The 20,363-nt window shown below is 46.7% G+C and overlaps 2 protein-coding genes across 7 annotated transcripts in view; one reads left to right on the top strand and one right to left on the bottom strand.

Annotated features, from left to right (window-relative positions):
* LOC139049608 (uncharacterized) overlaps window positions 1–10,393 on the bottom strand; it is a 61,809-nt gene extending 51,416 nt beyond the window's left edge. For 3 of the 4 annotated variants that reach the window (XR_011508419.1, XM_070525218.1, XM_070525220.1), the window contains exons 1-2: window positions 5,987–8,191; window positions 4,796–5,161 (exon numbers count right to left, since the gene is read on the bottom strand). Coding sequence is in view for 3 of the 4 variants with exons in the window: in XM_070525218.1 (XP_070381319.1) it covers window positions 4,796–5,161; window positions 5,987–6,082 (462 nt within the window). In the remaining variant the exon portion in view is untranslated. Of the gene's footprint in view, window positions 1–4,795; window positions 5,162–5,986; window positions 8,192–9,942 lie in introns of those variants that run through there. The other variant, XM_070525219.1, reaches the window with a different exon arrangement.
* The window catches only part of LOC135913566 (zinc finger protein 26-like), a 209,300-nt gene that overhangs the window by 134,196 nt on the left and 54,741 nt on the right, over window positions 1–20,363 (top strand). The gene's annotated exons all lie outside the window — the stretch shown is intronic.

Below are 20,363 nucleotides of genomic sequence, written 5' to 3'. Positions count from 1 at the left end.
ACGTCGCTTTACCATACGTCACTTTCGCATACAACTCGTCCCGTCACGACACTGCCGGATTTTCACCATTTTTCCTTTTGTACGGCCGCGACCCCACCTTGCCTTTTGACACGTTGCTACCTTCCGCAGTACAGTCACCCAGCACTGCTTACGCTCGCGATGCTATTGACTTAGCCGCCCAGGCCCGAGATGTCGCCCGTCATCGCCTCACAGTCTCGCAAGCTTCTCAAAAGCGACGCTACGACCTTCGGCACCGAGACCACCATTTTTCACCTGGTTCCCTAGTCCTTCTCTGGACGCCTTCACGTCGTGTCGGCTTGTCGGAAAAATTACTGTCCCGTTTTTCTGGTCCGTACCAGATCTTACGCCAACTGTCCGACGTGACCTACGAGATCGCCCCACTCGGTCAGCCTTCCGTGCCTCCCAACTTAACCAGTGATGTTGTTCACGTCACCAGGCTCAAGCCCTATGTCCCCCCAATAAGTGAGGCTGTTTAACTTGCACCGGGACGGAGCTCCCCCACCGGGAGGGTGATGTTACGGTGAAGTGAAGGAAGACGTTGAATTGGACTAGAGAAAGACGAAGTCTGGCGGTTGCCTGAACGCCATATTCATCATTTGTAAATATAAGTTATTTTACACTCGTGGGCCTGCTTTCTTCCCGCAACAATATGAACATTACGCGATTCACTGTTAATGATAACGTAAATGTGCTTAACATGACAGTCTACCAGTCGCAATGATGTACTCATGTACTGTCTGTCACAACTCCTTTCAATCTCGACCACGGGTACTTCGCAAATCTTCGCAAATGATAAAATGTTAATCTCTCCGAGCAGAATGCATAGACACGATAAGGGCTGCTCTAGGCAGATGTTTCCTTCGGAATTATATTCGCGGCAAAATAAGAGGAAATGCTCCAGTGATTCTACATTCCCACATGAACCAGGAAGGTTTGATAGTGAGTACCCACGTCTACTCATGTGTTGGTTTAGTTGCGGTATACGACATCGTAATAGTGTAATGGAAACTTCCCATTGCCTAGAGGGACAAGGCCGGACCTTGCGAGTGAAACGCTAAACGCTCGTAATCCGGTGCAGCAAGGAGGAGCTCATTTTTTGTACCTAGGACTATTTGCCGCGATCGCAACCTTGTTACCACCAGCAGAGTAAGGCTTGGAATAAAGAAACCCACTGGCCCACCAAGTGCTGCCTTTGCCATTCTGTATGCCATCTGATTAAGGGCTAGTCAACAATGTTCAGCTATCTACAAAAACCAAATTTCTTTAACATGATGTGCAATAACCCCAAGGTACTGCTGTATCTAAACGTTAGTGGCACACAGCCGCTCTATTGGATTCTCGAAATGCTGGCTCGTGCCCACTACGCAGCATTCGCCAAAAGGCGGCAGTTTAAACTACGTTCATAAGAATCAACACACAAACACCGGTTGTCTAGCGTATCACGGGTTAAATAAATATAATTACGAAATTACAAAAACATCTGCACAGACGGCACGTGCCCACCTAGGGGGAATCGACCAAGAATTGGGCGCTTTGAAGAAAACGGATGAGGAAAAGCTAGAATAACATATAACGGGCTGCACAGTAACTTGGTATCCTCGAGCACCCTTTTTCTTAGCGGGTTCGACGTGCGATTGTGTACACAAAGGTGATGCGGCCAAACGATCATTGTGTGGGTCGGAATGTAGTGTCCGGTCACGGCAGCGTAACCTATTTAGTGTAACCTCTATTTTGCTTGCTGGGCTCCGCTGGCACCTGACCCCTAACGTAAGCGCTAGCCTGGTGGTGCTACAAGGAAGCGAGATGTGCGCGCCGCTCTGTGAGTCGTGGAAACGCAGCGTCTTTGATTGGTCGATCCCGCAGGGTGCGCACAGCCGCGCCAGTGAAATTGTTATTGTTTCAACTTTTAATACACGAGATAAAAACATGCGCTGTCTAGTTTCATAAAATCTATGTGCTGTCATCGTCGAAATTTTGAGGAATAACTCTGTCAAGAAATTATTAGGGCATAAGCAACTTTTCTTATAGAATGATGTGTTGTGTTACTCTTCCATCAATCAGACAATATTCAGTCGAAACCTCAGCAGTCATGCAGGCATTACAGAATGAGGGTGTAGACGAGCCGTATGTTAACAAACTGAAAGATATCCATTTCGGCTCCTAAGCCACCGTAGTCCTCAATAAAGAAAGCAACAAAATCCCAGTAAAGAAGGGCGTCAGGCAGGGAGCTACGGTCTCTCCAGTGCCATTCACAGCATGTTTACGTCAGTTATTCCGAGACCTGGATTGGGAAGAATTGGCGATAAGAGTTATCAGAGAATACCTTAGTAACTTGTGATTCGCTGATTATAGTTCCTTGCTTAGAAACTCAGGGGACCAATTGCAATACATGCTCACTGACCTGGAGAGGGGTGGGTCTCAAAAGTAGTCTGCGGGAAACTAAAGTAATGTTTAAGCGTCTCGGAACAGAACAGCAGTTTGCGATAGGTAGCGAGGCAGTGGGAGTGGCAAAGGAATACGTCAACTTAGGGCAGGTAGTGACCGCGCAGGTGGATAATGAGACTGAAATAATCAGAAGAATAACAAAAGGCTGGGATGCGTTGGGCAGGCATTCTGAGATCATGAACAGGAGTTTGCCATTATGTCTGAAAAGAAAAGTGTGAAACAGCTTTGACACACCAGTACTCACCTCAGGGCAGAAACCTGGAGGCTTACGAGAAGGGTTCTACTTAAATTGAGGATGACGTAACCAGCTATAGAAAAAAGAATGATGGGTGTAACGTCAAGGGTTAAGCAAAAAGCAGATCAGGTAAGGGAACAAACGCTACTTAATGAAATCTTATTTGAAATTAAGAAACGAAATGGGCATGGGCAAGACGCGCAAGGAGGGGGGAAAGATAACCATTGGTCATTAGGGGTTACGGACTGGATTCCAAGAGAAGGGAAGCGTAGCAGGGGACGGCATACTGTTAGGTGGGGGGGATGAGATTAAGAAGTTTGCAGGGACAACGTGGGCACGATTATTATATGACCGGGATAGTTGGAGAAGTATGAGAGCGGCAGTGGGCGTAACTAGGATGAACTATGATGATGATGATGATGATGATGATGATGATGCCGGTGAAGATGATGATTACCTGTCTGTCGTTGCCAAGCTTCGTGATAAGTTGCGAAACCGACAACCCATGCAGTTTGCGAACTGCAACAAATGAATGGCTTTTACTTCAGTAATCTCCAAACGTGACTGCACAGCCGTGGGAAACTGAAGTACTTCGATGCCGCCGTCATCATCAGCCTGCGCCTATTTTTATGTGAACTGCAGGACGAAGACCTCTTCCAACGACCGCCAATTACTTCTGGTCTTGTACAAGTGATTCCGAGATGCAGCTGCAAATTTCTTCACTTCATCACCTAACCAATTTTAATACTTCTCTCGAGTGCCCTTCCCTTCCTTTGGCAGCCATTCTGTAACTCTAATGGTCCACCGGTTATCTAGCAGAACCCAGTGGCCCGCCGAGCTCCATTCTTTTTCTCCTAATGTCGACTAAATGTCGGCTATACCATCTTGCTCTCTGGTCCACGCCGATCGTTTCCTGTCTTGTTTCCGCCTTGCATGTTTCGTTCCTTCGTTCTTCGTGCGGAGCTTAGATTTTCTTGAGCTTCTTTGCTAACGTCCGACTTTCTGTCACATATGTTGGCACCGGTATAACGTAATGATTACAAATTTTTCTTTCCAATGACAATGGTAAGCTGCCAGTCAGGATTTTTTGTTGCCTTCCGTACGCATCCAACGCATTTTTAATCTTCTGTGAATCTACTTCTCAATATCAGGATCCCGTGAGAGTAATTGTCCTACAACATCAATGTCATCCTGCGTCAACGCTGACTGGCGATCATGAAATGTTTCCTTGCCTCGCTGTTCAACATTACCTTTGGCTCCTGCATATTATTCTTCAACCCCTCCCTTTCATTGCCTCTATTAAAATACTAAATGAAATGTTTTTAATTGATACGCACTGTTGCCGAAGAATACGATGTCATCTGTTAAGCTACGATTGCCGAGATATTCGCCATTGATCTTCACTGCTAAGCCGCCGCTGTCTAATACCTTGAGTACTTATATAAGCATGCAGTGTTTAGCAATGGCATTACTGTGCCTCCTTCCCAGACCCCTTTCTTTAAAGGCAATCTTTTCTACTTTCCTTGTGGAGAACCAAGGCAGCCGCGGAATCTTTGCAGACATTTCTTAAGACATTCAAGTATCTGTCTTGAACGCTTTGATTGCGCTGTGCTTCCATGACTGCTGATATCTCTACTGAATCCAGTCGTGTTTCTTAATGAATGAAAGGCATATACAGAGATTAAGTGTACTTCAGGTGTTCCTAATTGACTGATTTATGACAAGCATCTGGTCGATTATAGAATATCCCTTCGTTAAGCACGCGGGTTTTCTTGGTTGAATGAAGTCAAGTGCTTCCCTGATTATGTTGGATATTATCTTGGTTCAATACCGAAAGCAAGCTCATGTGCCTGTAATTCCACAATTCTTTATTGGTTTATGCTGTCGTAAGCTATAGGAACTCAGTGAGTATTCAATATCACAGAACCGTCCGTTGCAAAACGAGTAACAACACTTAAAATGTTTACAGTATTGCCCTGTATTTACGTTGTACAATGCACTGTTTCCCTGCACGTGACATAATATAATTTTTTGACTATTGAGTGGAATATTTGCGATAATTGTAGGTCACAAGCATGCTGCAGAAATACATACGGTCCCATCGTCTTTCTCCACCATGACCTTCAGGTACGCAGCTGCTGCAAGGACGCACAGCGTCACCACCATGACGATCGCAGCCAGCACAGCATGGGTCTCCGCGTACTCATAAGGGCCGAGTACGGGCAAGGAGGCGAGCGCAGTAGACGCCAGTGGATCGGCGTTAGCCACAATCCTGCAGCACCAGCCGTAGATGGCCTCGGCTGTCTGTGGTGTCCCCGGATGCCGCTCTCTGTATATTTCTGATGCCCAGAAGTACAGCAGCAGCCGGGTTAGCCCCCTGGCAGCCAGCATGGCCACCGAGGCTTGCCAGCAGTCCCAGTGGCCCATGCAGGCGGAGAGCGTTGGGAAGGTTGGCATCGTCTGAGAATGAGAGAGAACAAGGAAAATGTTCCATCTAAGTAGAAAATACACTTCGGACAAACAAACATGAAATTGTAAGGTAACAGTGCTGCTTAGCGTTGCTGCCACTGTGTCGAGGCGGACGCGCTGTTGAACGAACAAAACAGACAACGTACCCCTAGTCACAAACCAAGGAGGCCCCCTCTTTATTGTCAGCGCAACACTTTATGAATCCTGGTGGGCAAAGCGGACGTCGCTCATTGGAGGGAACACTGGTCGGATTCGATGGAACGCCACAAGCACCGTGCTAACATAGTATTGCGTGCGTATGAGCGTGTGCAAAAAACCCAGAGCTAGAAAATCCCATTCAACGGAGTAGTTGCTTGTCACGTCTGACTATAACCTGGAAAGTTATCGTGCACCCTTGCGAAGCATGTTTACGCCACTTGTGTCCTAACTATGGGAACGTTATTCTCTAGGGGTTCATCGTGATTCTCCCAAAGGGGGCCGAAAATGGGACAACCATAGAGTGTTGCCGGCACTTACTCGAAATAAACGTGCCAGAATTATAATTACCCCTCCCTTGAACAATCGTAAATGAGTATGTGAAAATATAAAGTGGAACGTGCCAAAGCAAGACGGGTGGCTATGAGACGCCGTGGGAGCTCTCCAGGCTATGTTCGACCACCCGAAGTTCTTTAAAGCTCCCAGAAAGCAGGTCACATGAAACGTGCGACCAGCAGGTGCTCAGCAGCGGGATAGACAGAGATACCCACCGCAATGGTTAAAGAAAAGCGGAACGGTCACTGCTGTCGAAGAAGAGCGTCTTTCCAATGATGCACTTACCCCTTTGATCTGCGTGAGAAGTGGTTGATCTTTGCTGCTCCTGGCATCCTCGACGCACCAGAAGTAGCGCAAAATCCAGGATGCTTCCAGAATCATGTAACAGAGAGGTAAATTCACACGATTTCATGAATACACGCTACTCACGAAAAATTGAATTGTTACTTCTTTGCGTTTTCCTTCATATTTTGGCACGTTCCCACGAGTGGGAGAGGGCTGACCATGGTACTCAGTGGAAACAGAATATGAACTTCTTGGTTCCCGTTAATTTTTTGAACAGTAGTATTGACATTTAATAATAGTAAATATAAATTATCTTCTGTTTCTGTTTCCCTAATATTGGTCATACCAATTATGACGAAGTATATATGAACATTACGCGATTCACTGTTAATAATGAGGTAAATGTGCTTAACATGAGAGTCTACCAGCCACAATGATGTACTTATGTACTGCCTGTCACACCTCCTTTCAATCTCAACCAAGGGTACTTGCCCCAAATGATAACATGCTAATCTCTCAGAGGAGAATGCATATATACACGATAAGGGCTGCTCTAGACAGATCATTTATTGTATTTGTGGCAGAATAAGAGCTCCAGTGATTCTATATTCCCACATGAACCAGGAGGGTTTGATAGTGCGTACCCACACCTACCCGTGTGCAGATTTAGTTACGGTATACGACATTGTAATAGTGAAAAGGAAACTTCGCATTGCCGAGAAAGACAAGACCGGACGTTCCAGGGGAGCGCTAAATGCACGTAATTCCGTGCAGCAAGGAGGAGCTCATTTTGTCGCGATCGCAACCTTGTTACCACCAGCAGAGTAAGTAAGGCTTGGAATCAAGAAACCCACTGGCCCAATAAGGGCTGCCTTTCCCAGTCTGTATGCCATCTCATTATGGGCTACCCCACAATGTTCAGATATCTACAAAAACCAAATTTCTTTAACACGATGTGGAATAACCCCAAGGTACTGCTGTATTTAAACGTTACTGGCACATAGCCGCTCTGTTGGATTCTCGAAATGCTGGCTCGTGCCCACTACGCAGCATTCGCCAAGAGGCGGCAGAATAAACTACGTTTATTAGGGTAAACACACGAACTTCGTTTGTCTGGCGTATCGTGGGTTAAATAAAGATAATTACGAAATTACAAATAAAGCTGCACAAACGGCACGTACTCACCGTGGGGGAATCGGCCAAGAATTGGGCGCTTTGAAGGAAATCGATGAGAAAAAGCTAGAATAACATACCAGGGGAAGAGTAATCATCCGTAGTCTTCAAACCTGACAAAGCGATCGTGCTCAAATAAATCGAAAGATAAATCAATGTTGACGGTAATTCTTTCAGAAAGGCGCCCGATTGGTATCAAGAATAAAAGTGTTTAATCAGTGTGCAAACAGTGATGTGGTGGCACGCTAACGTGGAAGTTTCCAGCTGAAGTAAGACATGCTGAGACCAAGCTTGTTTATAGGGACCTCGCGCACCCTTCTTCTTAGCGAGTGAAGTCGTCGGCACGCAACGTGGTCAATTGTTTCGGGTTTCCCGAATTGTGTACACAAAGTAGATTCCGCAAAACGATCCTTGTGTGTGTCGGAATTTAGTGTCGGGACGCGGCAGCCTAACCTCTTTAGTGTAACCTCTATTTTGCGCACTGGGCTCCTCTTGCACCTGACTCAAGTACTCCGATGAGAAGCTCAAGTACTTCGATGCCATCGTCATCATCAGCCTCCACCTATTTTTACGTCCACTGCACGACGAAGACTTCTTCAAGCAACTGCCAAGTACTCCAGTCTTGCACAAGCTGATTCCGAGTTGCAGCTGCAAATTTGTTCACTTCATCACCTAACCTATTTTTAAGCTGCCCTCGAGTGCCCTTCCCTTTCTTTGGCAGCCATTCTATAACTCTAATTGTCCACCTGCTATCTCGGAGAACCGAGTGGCCCGCCGAGCTGCATTTTTTTTCTCCAAATCTGAACTAAATATCGGCTATTCCCTCTTGCTTTCTGGTCCACCCCGCTCGTTTCTTATCTTTTAACGTTACGCCTTAAATTTTTCTTCTATAGCTTTCTCTGTGGAGCTTAGTTTTTCCTCGACCTTCTTTGTTCTGCCCATATGTTGGCGCCGGTATAATGCGATGATTTTACATTTTCCTTTTCAATGAGAGTGGTAAGCTGCCAGTCAGAATTTGTTAATTCCTCCCATATGCCCTCCGACCTATTTATTTTTTTCATTTATACAAGTACCGCCAGCACCACAAGAGCATTATTGCGGAGGGGGGAGGCATATGGAGGAATACAAACATGTGACAAAAAAATTGAAACAGCTAAGCTCAAGTGGTGAAAGTAACAAAATACTTAACATCAATGAGCCATCTCGATGGCGAAACGGTCTTCAGTAAAACTGCCGTGAAAAATCGCAACACAGAAATGGCATGGGTACACTATCGCATGAAGCGCTATGCCAGCTAAATGAATGGGTTTCATACCTGGGAAGCGTATTCGAGTACCGGACGAACATTTGTTATGTAAAGTTATTTTACTTTCTAGGGGCTTTATGAAAATTACGTCTAACAAGTTTTAGTATACGAGATAATCTTAAGGTTAAGCATTCAATATGTCTGTTCTATGTTAATTTTTCTGAAAAATAGACCCCGAGGTATTTGTAGTGTTGGACCTTTTCAAGAAATAGTCCGTCCAATTTATACACTGATCTCACAAGAAAGCGTTTATGGGTGAATGAATGACACAAGCTGACATTTAGCATTGTTTAAAAGCAAAGACATGGCGCACTTAGTGCACCGAACATGAATTTTGTTTAGATCATTCTGTAAACTACTAACATCACAATCATTTTATACATTCCTATATGGCACAATCATCAGCATATAACCTCATTCTGCATTCTAGATTGTGGACAATGTCATTTATAAAGACTAAAAATAACAAAGACCCCAAAACAGACCCATTTTACTTTTCTGTAAATATCCGTCCCGTTGTGAGGATTCCCTGTGAGTAATTGTCCTACATCAACGTTCCCCTGCGCAGACTCTCGACGCTGACTCGCGATAATGAATTCTTGTTGCCTTGCTACCCTATTGGACATTGCCTTTGTCTCCTGCGTATTCATCTTCCACCCCATCCTTGCACTCCCTCGGTTAAAATACTAAATCAAATGTTTTCATTTCATACCCGTTTCCGCCCAATAATAGGATGTCATCTGCTAAGTTAAGTTGCCTAGATATTCAACATTTATCCCCATTGCTAAGCCACCCCAGTCTGAATAGCATGAATACCTATATAAGCTTGCAGTGAATATCGATGGTAATATTGTGCCTCCTCGCCTGACCCCATTCCTTGTAGGCAATCCTCTACGTTTCTTGTAGAGAAGGAAGGCAGCCGCGGATTCTTTGCAGATATTTCCTAAGATATTCAAGGATGCGCCTTGTACTTCTAGATTGCGCAGAGCTTCCATGACTGCTGATATGTCCAATGAATCAAATTCCTTTTGAAAATCAATGAAAGGCATATAGGGGCTGAGTGTACTCCAATATTTTCTCATATAACTGATTTGTGGCAAGCATCTGGGCCATTGTAGAATATCCCTTCATGAAGCCAGCGTGTTCTCTTGGTTTAATGAAGTAAATCCTTTCCCTTATTTTATCGGAAATACCTTGGTGAATATAATAATGTCCAATACTGAAAGGATACTCATGTGACTGTAATTCTTCAGTTCTTTATCGTTTTATGCTATCGAAAGCTATAGGAACTCGGTATCCAGTCTCACACAACCGTCTAGTGCAAAACGAGAAACAGCTTTTAAAATATTTATAGAATGGCCCTGTATTGACGGCGTGGAATGAATTGCTTCCTCCAGATGACATAATAATATTATTTTACTGTTGAGTAAATATTTCCGACAAATGTAGGTCACGAGCATGCTGCAGAAATACGTACCGACGCGTTGCCCGCATCGACTTGCATCTTCACGAAGGTCGGTGCTTTGAGGACGGCGACGGTCTCCACTGTGACGACGGCGGCCAGGGCGCCGTGCGTGTTCGCGTACCGGTACGGGCCGAACAGGTAGCGTAGCCAGCGCTGTAGCGGCCACAGGGTCACCATAGGCGACGACAGCGCAGCCAGAACCGTAGAGGGCTCGGGCTCCCTGGGGGATCCTCGGCTACTGCTGGCGGTAAATCTCCGCCACCAAAAAGTAGCGCGGCAGCCTGGTTGCTGTCAGCGTCGCCACCCACGTTTCCCTGCGGCGTCAGTGCCCCAGGCACGCGGAAAAGTCGGCTGCGGTGGCCTTTCCTGACAATTAGATGGAACAAAGAAAATGCTCTAACCAAGTAGAAGATACAATTCGGACGAACCAACCGGAAATCGGAAAGAAATATTGCCGTCCAGCGTTGCTGCCACTGTGTCGGGACGCACAGTTCCAAGAGCACAACTGACAACAGCCCAAGTCTCAAACCAAGCTCCCCGTTTATTGTCAGCGCACGCGTTTATATATCCTGGCGAGTGGTGACGTCACCAGCGAGCTCGGACGCCGCAGCAGTCTTGCAAAGCGGGCGACGCTCAGTGGAACGCCGGAGCACTTTGATGCGTTCCGGTGAGCCTTCATTGGAGCGCCGGTTGCGTTCGATGCAACGCCACATGCAGCCTGCTAACGTAGTATTGCGTGCGTACGCGCTCGGGCAAAAGAGAAAGCTGGAAAATGCTATTCGATGGAGTAGCTGTCTAACATGTCTAACTATCAGCTGGATAGTTATCGTAAAACCCGTCGAGGCACGTTTGCTACACTTGTGTCCTAACCGAGTGAACGTGCTCCACTTGGGGTGTACAATGATTTTTTAAAAGGGAGCCGAAAATGGGGCAATCATGGAGTGTTGCCGGTACTTACTCGCGTACTGATGTGCACACTAAATAAATGTGCCAGGATCTCAGCCGTATAGAACAAGCGTTAAAATGGAGGTGATAATATGAGACAGAGCGTGCCATTGCAAGACTGGTGGCCATGAGATGCCGTGTGGGACGTGGGCAGGTTAAGTTCGACCACGCGGGCTTTTTTAAAGCTCACCGAATGGCAGCTGACCCGACGCGCGCGACCAGAAGGTTTTCAACAGTGGCATAGACAGACGTAGCCACCACAATGGTTAAAGGAAAGCGGAACGGTCCCTGCAGTCGAAGTGGCGTGCCTTTCCAAAGCTGCACTTGCTCCACTGAATTCGGTTAAAAGAAGATCATCTTCCGTCTCTTGGGTGTCGCGGAGTCACCTTATGCAGCTGGGAATTTACCAAATTTCGGGAATGATATAGGTAATGTAGGTGAACATGACTGAGCGGAATTCGACTCGATTTCGACCGATTTGTTCTTCGTGATGATGATGGCGTAATATTATGGCTCATACTCAGACTGGTGTATTGGCCAAGGATTGCGTGCTGAAACGATCAGCTATTCTTTTGAAGTGTTACATATTCGATGAAAAAAAAACAAAGGACAAGAAACATACAAAAATGAACAAAAACAAGAGAACAATAAAAAAAATATTCGTTTTGACAATCAAGTCCCAGCTGACCCCTATACCTGACGCACCGGAAGACAGTATAATTTGTGATGATAACATTCTCCTTAATTTAGCAAGCGGAAGTTGTATGTGTCTTTTTCTTAACAATCTAGTGATTCTGTTTCTTGGCAGTATGGATGGCATCGAGGCGATAGCGTCAGACCAGTCATGTGTAAATATAGGTTTAATGGAGAGATAGGGCAGCGTAACCTTGTGATCACTACTTCTGATTGTTTCAATGGACACTACTAGATTTTCCCAGGAAATTTTTAGGTGTTGAAATTCTGTCCATGTCATTATTGATTCATTAACATCTCTGTAAATTCAATAATTTCTATATCTAATTGCCACTACTGGAAGAACCGGCATTATAGCTCCACTCAGGGATGCTCGCGCTAATGAGTTTGCCATTTCATATGAACGTAAGCCACAGTGGCCAGGTACCCATAACTGTTCGAAAGGGAATCTGTTATAATAATCGCACTTATAGAGTTCGAAGGGAGTTTTCGAAGCGCTACAATCATTGCTAAAAGCTCGGCTTCCAGAAGGGGTGAGAAATGTGGCAGTCTCGAGGAGAATGACCAGCCAAGGGGAAGCGAGAAAATGCCAGCGCCCGCCTTTTCATTGTTCAGTGAAGCGTCTGTAGCTATTATATTATTTGTTTGGACGTGTGCAAGGTAATCTGCAAGGTAATCTAAAAAGCGACTGATTAAAACTTAGAGTTAGGAGGGAAAATGTATTCAAAATCGATCTTAATATTCTGATTTGATTCGGTTGATAACATTACCTCTCAAATGTTCACATTCAGGCTATCTGATTGTTTTTGTGCAAATGCAATCTGTGGACTATCAAAACAAAGCCAATGAGCAAGAATGAATGAATTTGGTAAAGGTTTTTTCAGATCGTCTGTAAATTGTAAAATGTAGAGCTGTAAAATTTCAGAAGTGCTTGTATGGTTAAGACGCGAAATCTGCAGGGCAGTGTTGGAAGGCGCGCTTCTCGATAGATAAAATTAATATCCGCCAACCTGGGGAGTGCCAGAAACAGGCGCAGGGCCTCACGCTCCAAAAGAACCAGAGGCTTTAGATTATAAGCAGGTCCGCCTGAGAACAAGACACACACATATTCCAATATGGGGCGCACATAAATGTTATCAATCGTTAACAGTGAATGGTTACGTAGTCCATATTGTCGGTTACTCATTTTGCGCAGAATACCTAAAGCAAGTTGTGCCTAACACGCTACTGTTTCTACTCCAGTTGAGGTTTCTATTATATATGATCCCCAAGTATTTTAGAGACTCAACCTATGGAGCGGGTTCTTGCTTATGAGCAATAGAAATTGAAATCGGATCCATGACGGGGATGTATCTTTGTAATCTTTAGTATAATGTGCTAATGTCATTGTGAGCCGCAAAGAATGCAATGTCATCTGCATACCCGTCAACATGCACGTCCTGACAAGTGCGGACGGAGCCCATTATGATATTAATATAGGGGGCAGGACTGCACCTTAGGGGACACCGCGAGTCTGTCTGAATGTAGGCGAAGAACATCCGTACTTGAAGCAATAAAATTCTATTTATCGCAAACATTCTGCCAACCACGCCATAATATCATTTGGGAACTTACGACGCGGCAGAATATCCAGTAAAATTGAATGCTCAACGCCGTCATAAGCTTTAGCTATATATAATTTCACTAAAGCAGAATATTGTCTCCTATTCCGGGCAAGTTAGATGCGGCTCTGTAAATCAGCATGTGCTCATCATATTGAGCAATTAGCTCTGAAGCCTATTGCATTTGCCCTTAGTATTTAAATTATCTCTCATCCAGATAGTAAATCTGCAATGTAATACCCTCTCTATGAGTTGACCATATACTCCTTGTTTTTAGGTATCTGTACTACTTTAGCTGCTTTCCAATTGTAAGGTATCCAGGCTTTCCATCAGGACCACGGGGTGACAAGGGTAAGTTTCGAATCACTTGGGCTTATTCAGGCAATGTAACTTTAGCGAACACTGATGTTGGGGCTGATTTTTACAAATTATAGGATATCGATGACGTGTTCTGTTCAAGAAATTTTCTAATTTCATCGGGACAACTGATTGACATAAGCAATTGTAACTGGCAATGGCCGAATTATAAGATATCTCATATATGTAAACAACGATTTTTTGTCTTTAGTTTTAGAAAGAAAATCGTAGTGTTTCTTATCATAGCCTTCTTTAGCTTGAGCCAGTGAACGTTTAAATACAGCAGCGTGAAATTTATAATCAGACCAATTTTTTGGGCACTGGTTGTAAAAGAGCTGCTTCCAAGCTGCCTGTCGGCGTCGGTGGTCTAGCATACAGTCTGTATCCCACCAAGGGTTATAATGTAGCGCTCTTCAATGAAGCACACTAAACACACTGGTTTATTGTGGGCGAACTTGTGCCCGGAAACTCAATATTAAGCATTCACACACTTTAAAAGAAGAGTTAACAGGAGCGTATTCCACAGTCAACCGCGTCTCTTCGCAGAAACGCACTTTGCACGTGCCCCGAAGGCCGAGAGCCACGCCGTGGCTTCTCATTGGACGGCAGACACGGGCGCTGCCGTGAGCGCTTGCACGGGAGACACGCGCTGTATCGCCATGCGCGAGGCGTTGCTGGCGCTCTTCTATTGGCGATGCGACGAGTAATGGGTTTTAGCGATGAGACGCTTGGAAAGGTGCCTCACGAGAGTGCTCGTAACTGGCATGTGGAGAGCTCTCTGCGGCAATAAGATGCTGTCCTTGCAGATATAACAGTAAATTCAGCCATTATATATTTTCTTTTAATTACAGCACGAAGTTTCATAACCTTCGTTTATTCACGCTCGTCAGAATAGGAGGCCAAATGTACCTTAAGATCGCATTTAAATTTATTTTATTCTACAAATACGCGTACCTAGGAGCTTGATGGCATAATCGGGCAAGCCATTTCAAACATTATTGGAAAGTGGTCACTGTTGGTGGCACAGTGCAAGGCTGTCTAGGAAGAGCTAGTGCGGGACGAACTTACGAAACTTTGCTCAGCGGAACTGTTTGCCAATATATGTAATAATTCTGATGTGGAGACAAGACAGATTATTATCTATTATTTATTGTTCACACAAGGGGGGGGGGGGGGCGTTTGCCCCATTGGTTATATCGAAAGTCCCAGAGCGTGTGATGACGGGAGTTGAAATCTCGAACAAGAATTTTGTCGTTACACAATGAAGGCACTGCCGAATCCAAACATCGAGTGTACTGCACACCCGCTGGGAAGCATAAATTTACTAACTAGAAAGGTAGACACCTTGGTATGGTTATGTCAAATGCAAAAATTTTACTTTCGGGAGACAAGTTTATGTGAAATCTTTGCCTTAAGACTAATTCTGTTAGTGCCAAAGAAAGCTAAACCTCCGCCCTTCAATAGATGTTCGAGTCCGAAAGAACGAAGCAATAATATGCGCGGAAAATTTTGATGATAAATACAATAAATCGGTTGCTGCAGAGTGAATTGATCGGCAATTCCAATGGATTTTGAGGAGCCCTATGGTTGCGAAAGTACGGACTCAGTAACTGCCTTACTTCAAATGCTTTCCTTTAAGAAATCTTCCTTTGTAAGGCTGTCTTAGATATTTTTTTTGTCTTTGACTGTGTTAGACTCGTTGCTTTTTTTTTGACAAAGCGAATCTACATTGTTTTACCGATCGAGGATCCAAGTTCATTTTATCTTCACCCCGTGTGTTATCATAGAAGCTTGCGCATTGGCTCCGGTTGACATCGATGGATGGGCCTACAATTTGGACATTTTGGCACGTGAAATCGGCGTTTACTTCTTAATGTGAAGGACGTGGACAGTCTATTGTTCGAGAAGTTATACCAACAGCTGTTGGTGTTCTTGCCATCTAGCTAGTTTAGCCATTGCCCTTCCGACAGCATCATTATCAGAAAGGGAAAGACACACGTGAGTTGCTTCCACCTGGCGGGCTGCGACACCGGCGTATCCCTGTGTCCTAGGAACGATTTCCAGGATTTGAATTTCCTGTGACTTTGCTGAGCAATTAGAACAATTAGCAGCATGCGCGTCATTGCAGAGGCAGCACCTTTCTTCCTTGCTTTTGCACTCGCTAGAATTGTGCCCTTCACCACAAATTCGGCACCTGGAACAAGATCTGCATCCTTTTAAGGTGTGTCCATAACGCCAGCACTTTACCCATTGGAGTGGACGAGGGGACAGAGGTTCAGTCCCCCTTTGTAAATTAGAGACCACGCCTTACGCTCTGATGGTTGAATTGTCCCTCCAAATATGGTTATGACTGACTCATTACAATCCTGTTTTTTTTCGACCACACGTCCACACCGATAAACTGACATTACACCTGCCAGTGAAAACATCTCTAATACTTCTGCCGGTGTCATGTTCATATAGACGCCGCGGACAACCACTTTCGCACATGCCAAGTGGGGAAGAATAAATGCGCTCACCGGATAGGCGGCAAACAGCGAACACATTAAGATACCTCGTACCCAGAACTGGTCTGCGGAAAAGCAGAGGATACCTCCGCTACTTCACTGCTGGGTCTCAGTCATGTTCTGGAAATTGCCGATTGGGCCATCGCGGATCGCAATTCCGCCTGAATCGCTTTTGGATTCTTCATCAGTATGACACCGCCACTGGTTGGAACAAGAGCCACAAGAACTCATGTGACGCCGTTGAGCAGAAACAGATTTTGATGGATACAAACTTACTCTGTCCGTTGGGCGCGGGATTCTTTTATTAACGACACGGGAGACGGCAGCTTTTTACATGCAACACAGACTTTACTTATACAGACACGCTAACACGATACAGACGATTTACATACACGCTTACTAGAGAATTCGAAAGTTGTTTGTCTTTCTATATAATGATGTGCCTAGCACTCATGCATTCAAGACCAAACGGGAGCATGCTCACATTATGTTTTTGTCACCGATCGTGCGGTCACCCACTGCCGCGCAGGAGGTCTTGCGCCTGCTTAAAACAAAGATTGACCATGTTCAAGTGAACCTTATAGATTAACGCTACATGAAACACCCCGTGGAGTCACGGTCTTATCGGAGGATCTCGCGTCTATGCTGCGCCTACAGCAGGCGATGGAGAATAACACCGTTTACCAAAATGGCAATATCCGTTCGTCTGGTCAACCATCGTAAGCCCCAGGTAAAACTCACAGGGATGGATCCCGACGTACCCGGCGAATACTCTTATCGAAAAACCTAACGTGCGCAATACCGACTTGCACCTTGACCCCTCGTCTTGTTAGGTGCGGGCATGGTTCCGCGAGTGATCAGGGAATTTTTCGCACGTCGTCGCGGTGGATCCGTCGCTGTTCCGCACGCTCATTGCCGCGGGCGTGTCGCCGTGGGGTGGACGTCTGCGAGCGTGATGGAGGACCTCCACGTGCCTACGTGCACCTTCTGCTCCTTCTGCGACCACTCCCGGTGCGCGCCTGCCCCGTTCGATGGCAGCCTGAGTGCGCTGTATGCACGCGATGCGCGGGTCCGCAGTTCGGCGAGCGGTGCACCGTTCACTTGAAGAATGTGGCCGTGTGCTGCAGTGAGTGTCGACGCGCGGGACGACCGAGCGCGCACCCTACGGGGTCTCAGACTTCCCCCATCCTGCAAAGCAGGATATCCCGCTTGCGGGCCCACACTGGTTACGGATAGACACGTTTTCCCTGCCTCTTCACCCCGGTAGGGCGGTCCACTGTAGCTCGCGGTTGCCGGTGGCGCTCGGAGGTGCGCGCGGACTTGGGCGCGGCGGGCTGTCGCGGGATCGCCGAGTGGTTTTCTATGATCTTGTTTGTTTCTTTCCTACTTTCTTCTTCTACTTGTTTCTAGTCTCTTTCCTTCGAGCTTCTTCGTTCTTGCTTGTTCTTCTGCCTACCATCTACTGGAACGCGCGGCACATCGTGCAGCTGTCCGCGTGATGTGCTCGGACAGTGCGTCCCGCAACCTCTTCGGCCGGCCTTTCCAGTCGGCATTTGCCAGGCTGCGCTCTCCCACCTGTCTTCCCCCACCAGAGACATCGGATGGCGCCCTCACCACCTCGGTTCAGGCTTCCGCTGCGCTCTTGCTGTGCACGCACGCCGCGGTGGACGATCCCGCTGCGGACAGGGAATTTCACAGTCGCACTCGTGCGCTCGCGGGCTCTCCTTATCCGGCGATACCAGACGATCACCATTTACACTTCCGGAGACAGAAGATTCGCTGCTTCTGGGGAAATCTGCGTGTGGCACTGGGGCTGGATGGGCTAACCGGCATGTTTGTGCAGCACTTCTATCATCTCCACCCTCATTTTTTTTACACATACTCGACGCTGCCCTTGCTGGGGCTATTTCCCTTCTACCTGGAAGACGGGCCTCATCATTTTTATCCTTAACCTTAACCGTCCCCCTCACGTTCCATCAGCCTATCGTCCGCTGGTCATGAATTCTCTCTTTGGTAAAAATTCTTGAACTGCTGCTCAATTCTCGCCTTTATTATTTGCTTAACTCTCATCACCTTATTCATGAAAACCAGTTTGGTTTTCCTCATGCCCGGAGTGCCTCTCTGGCACTGTACGCCCTCAGGTAGCGACTCAGAGCGTTTAAGGCGGCCAAGGCGTCTGCGGTGTTAATCTCATTGGATTTCACTTGCGCCTTCGATAGCGTCTGGCATGATGCCGTGTTGTTTTTTCTCTGTGCACACCGTTTCCCGGCGAACCTGTATCGGCTTCTTCAGTCTTTTCTCACCGGTCGCATGGTAGAGCTTCGGAAAAATACTGGAGACATCTCGGCCCGTCCTTCAATTCGCAGTCTGCAGGGATCGCCTATGAGGCCCCTGCTATGGAACCTAGTCATTCATCCACTACTAAGTCTCCCATTGCCCGAGGGCGTCCACATACAGGCGTTTGCGGACGATATCATCATTGCTAAATGGCTCATCGCATTTGCAATTGAAGGCTTTAGCGGAATCAGCCTTAACCTCTATTTGCGATTGGGCAAGGCAAAACAAGGTGAAAATCAGCCAATCAAAATCTCTCTTTGTCTTTTTCAACAACGAGCATATTGGCACTTATAAGCGCCGTCTGTCCATTCGACTGATGGCGCTTTTCTGAAACATCGGGACCATATTAAGCTCCTATCCGTAGTCTTCGATGACAAACTGAACTTTCACGCCCACGTTGACTATCTTAAGACTAAAGTCGAGATATCGGTAACGCGATTGGTAAATTTTATCCGCATGCATTTTACGCTGCGTCCAGTCCTTTTACGTCGTTTATATAGACAGGTTCTGCTGATTTCCGTTGCATACTCCGCGCCGGTATGGTGGCCGTCTCTCCCGACGACGCACCTTCAGACACGCGTCCTGTCAGAACAACGGTCTCTTTTGGTGGCGTTGACTGGATCTTACCAGGCGCTGCAGGTTTTGGCAAACTGCCTGCCTCTCACAGTGGAGATGGACTGCATAGCGCGGAGTTTTCGCTTTTCACGCTCCCTCAAATCACTTATTACGGGTCTGGCACTTTCGTTCCGAGCGACATCGACTGCCCCTTTAACCAGCGGTCCCGTCACCCCCGCGAAATATGTCGCTTCACCTTCACGCGCCTCCCTCCAGCACATGCTGCTTGCATCGCTGCACTCTCTGCTTTTCTCATCTACTCTGACGGCGCGGTCACGAGTGTCTTGTCAGGGGTGGCTTTTCTTGTGTTCAACCCTCGCGGACGCTTGACGGCTGTGCGCAAGTTCAAGGTTTTAAACGCCACAAGTGTGTACAGCGTTGAGGCGCTCGCCTTCGCCGAGGCGTTCGCATTCATAGTGTCACTTGGTGGTGACGTTAAGAACACAGTAGCAATACTGTGATAGATAAAACTAACTTTTATTGGGCGAACCTGTGCCCACAAAACAGGCTACACTTATAGCGCAACGATAGCGGCGAACACGCTCGGCGATCGTCGAAAATCTGATCAGCGGTTCAAGCGCGTCGGCTTTTATACACAATCGTCGAATGTTCCAGACTAATCGTTGGGACCCGCGTGCCTTCCATAAAGTTCTACATCATTCGCGTCAGGCGAATAAATCAGATAACACAAGGTTCGGCGACAACAGACTGCGGATAGAAGCATCGATAACTTTCCAGAAACTTCGGATACATGCAAGCGCGTCCCGCGCTGTGCGATAAGATTTGTTAAGCGGCGAAACCTGGTCGCCCGATAAATATAAATACGTGTCAATACACCCCTCTTAAAAAGCATCGTCCCGATGCTACTAAGAGAGCGAAACAGAAAGGGACACTTTTTAAACATAAGTAACAGAACAACGAAAATAAATAAAGTCCAAAGGTCGGTTACGCGAAGTCCCAAAGTTCGTCAACGCTGGTGGTACGGCTTGAGCCGCACTACGTGGACAATTTCAGGTCGTGAGCGGCGCTGCTGTGACAGCGAAATGCCGTCTGGCACGACCTCGTAGTCCAGTGCGCCAATACGTCGGATGATCTTGTACGGTCCAAAATAGCGACGCAAAAGCTCGCTCAGTCCTCGTCGGCGTATAGGGGTCCAAACCCAAACACGGTCACCGGACTGGTACTCGACAAAGCGTCGTCGGAGGTTGTAGTGTCGGCTGTCGGTCCTCTGCTGGTTCTCGATCCGCAGGCGGGCGAGCTGTCGGGCTTCTTCGGCGCGCTGGAGATAGCTAGCGACGTCAAGATTTTGCTCGTCAGTGACGTGGGGCAGCATGGCGTCGAGCGTCGTCGTCGGATTCCTGCCGTAAACCAGCTTAAA

This window comes from Dermacentor albipictus, chromosome 9 (assembly GCF_038994185.2).
Source record: "Dermacentor albipictus isolate Rhodes 1998 colony chromosome 9, USDA_Dalb.pri_finalv2, whole genome shotgun sequence".
NCBI classification, from domain to species: Eukaryota; Metazoa; Arthropoda; class Arachnida; order Ixodida; family Ixodidae; genus Dermacentor; species Dermacentor albipictus.
The sequence above is the reverse complement of the archived record's forward strand: the minus strand, read 5'-3'. Positions and strand labels throughout refer to the sequence as shown.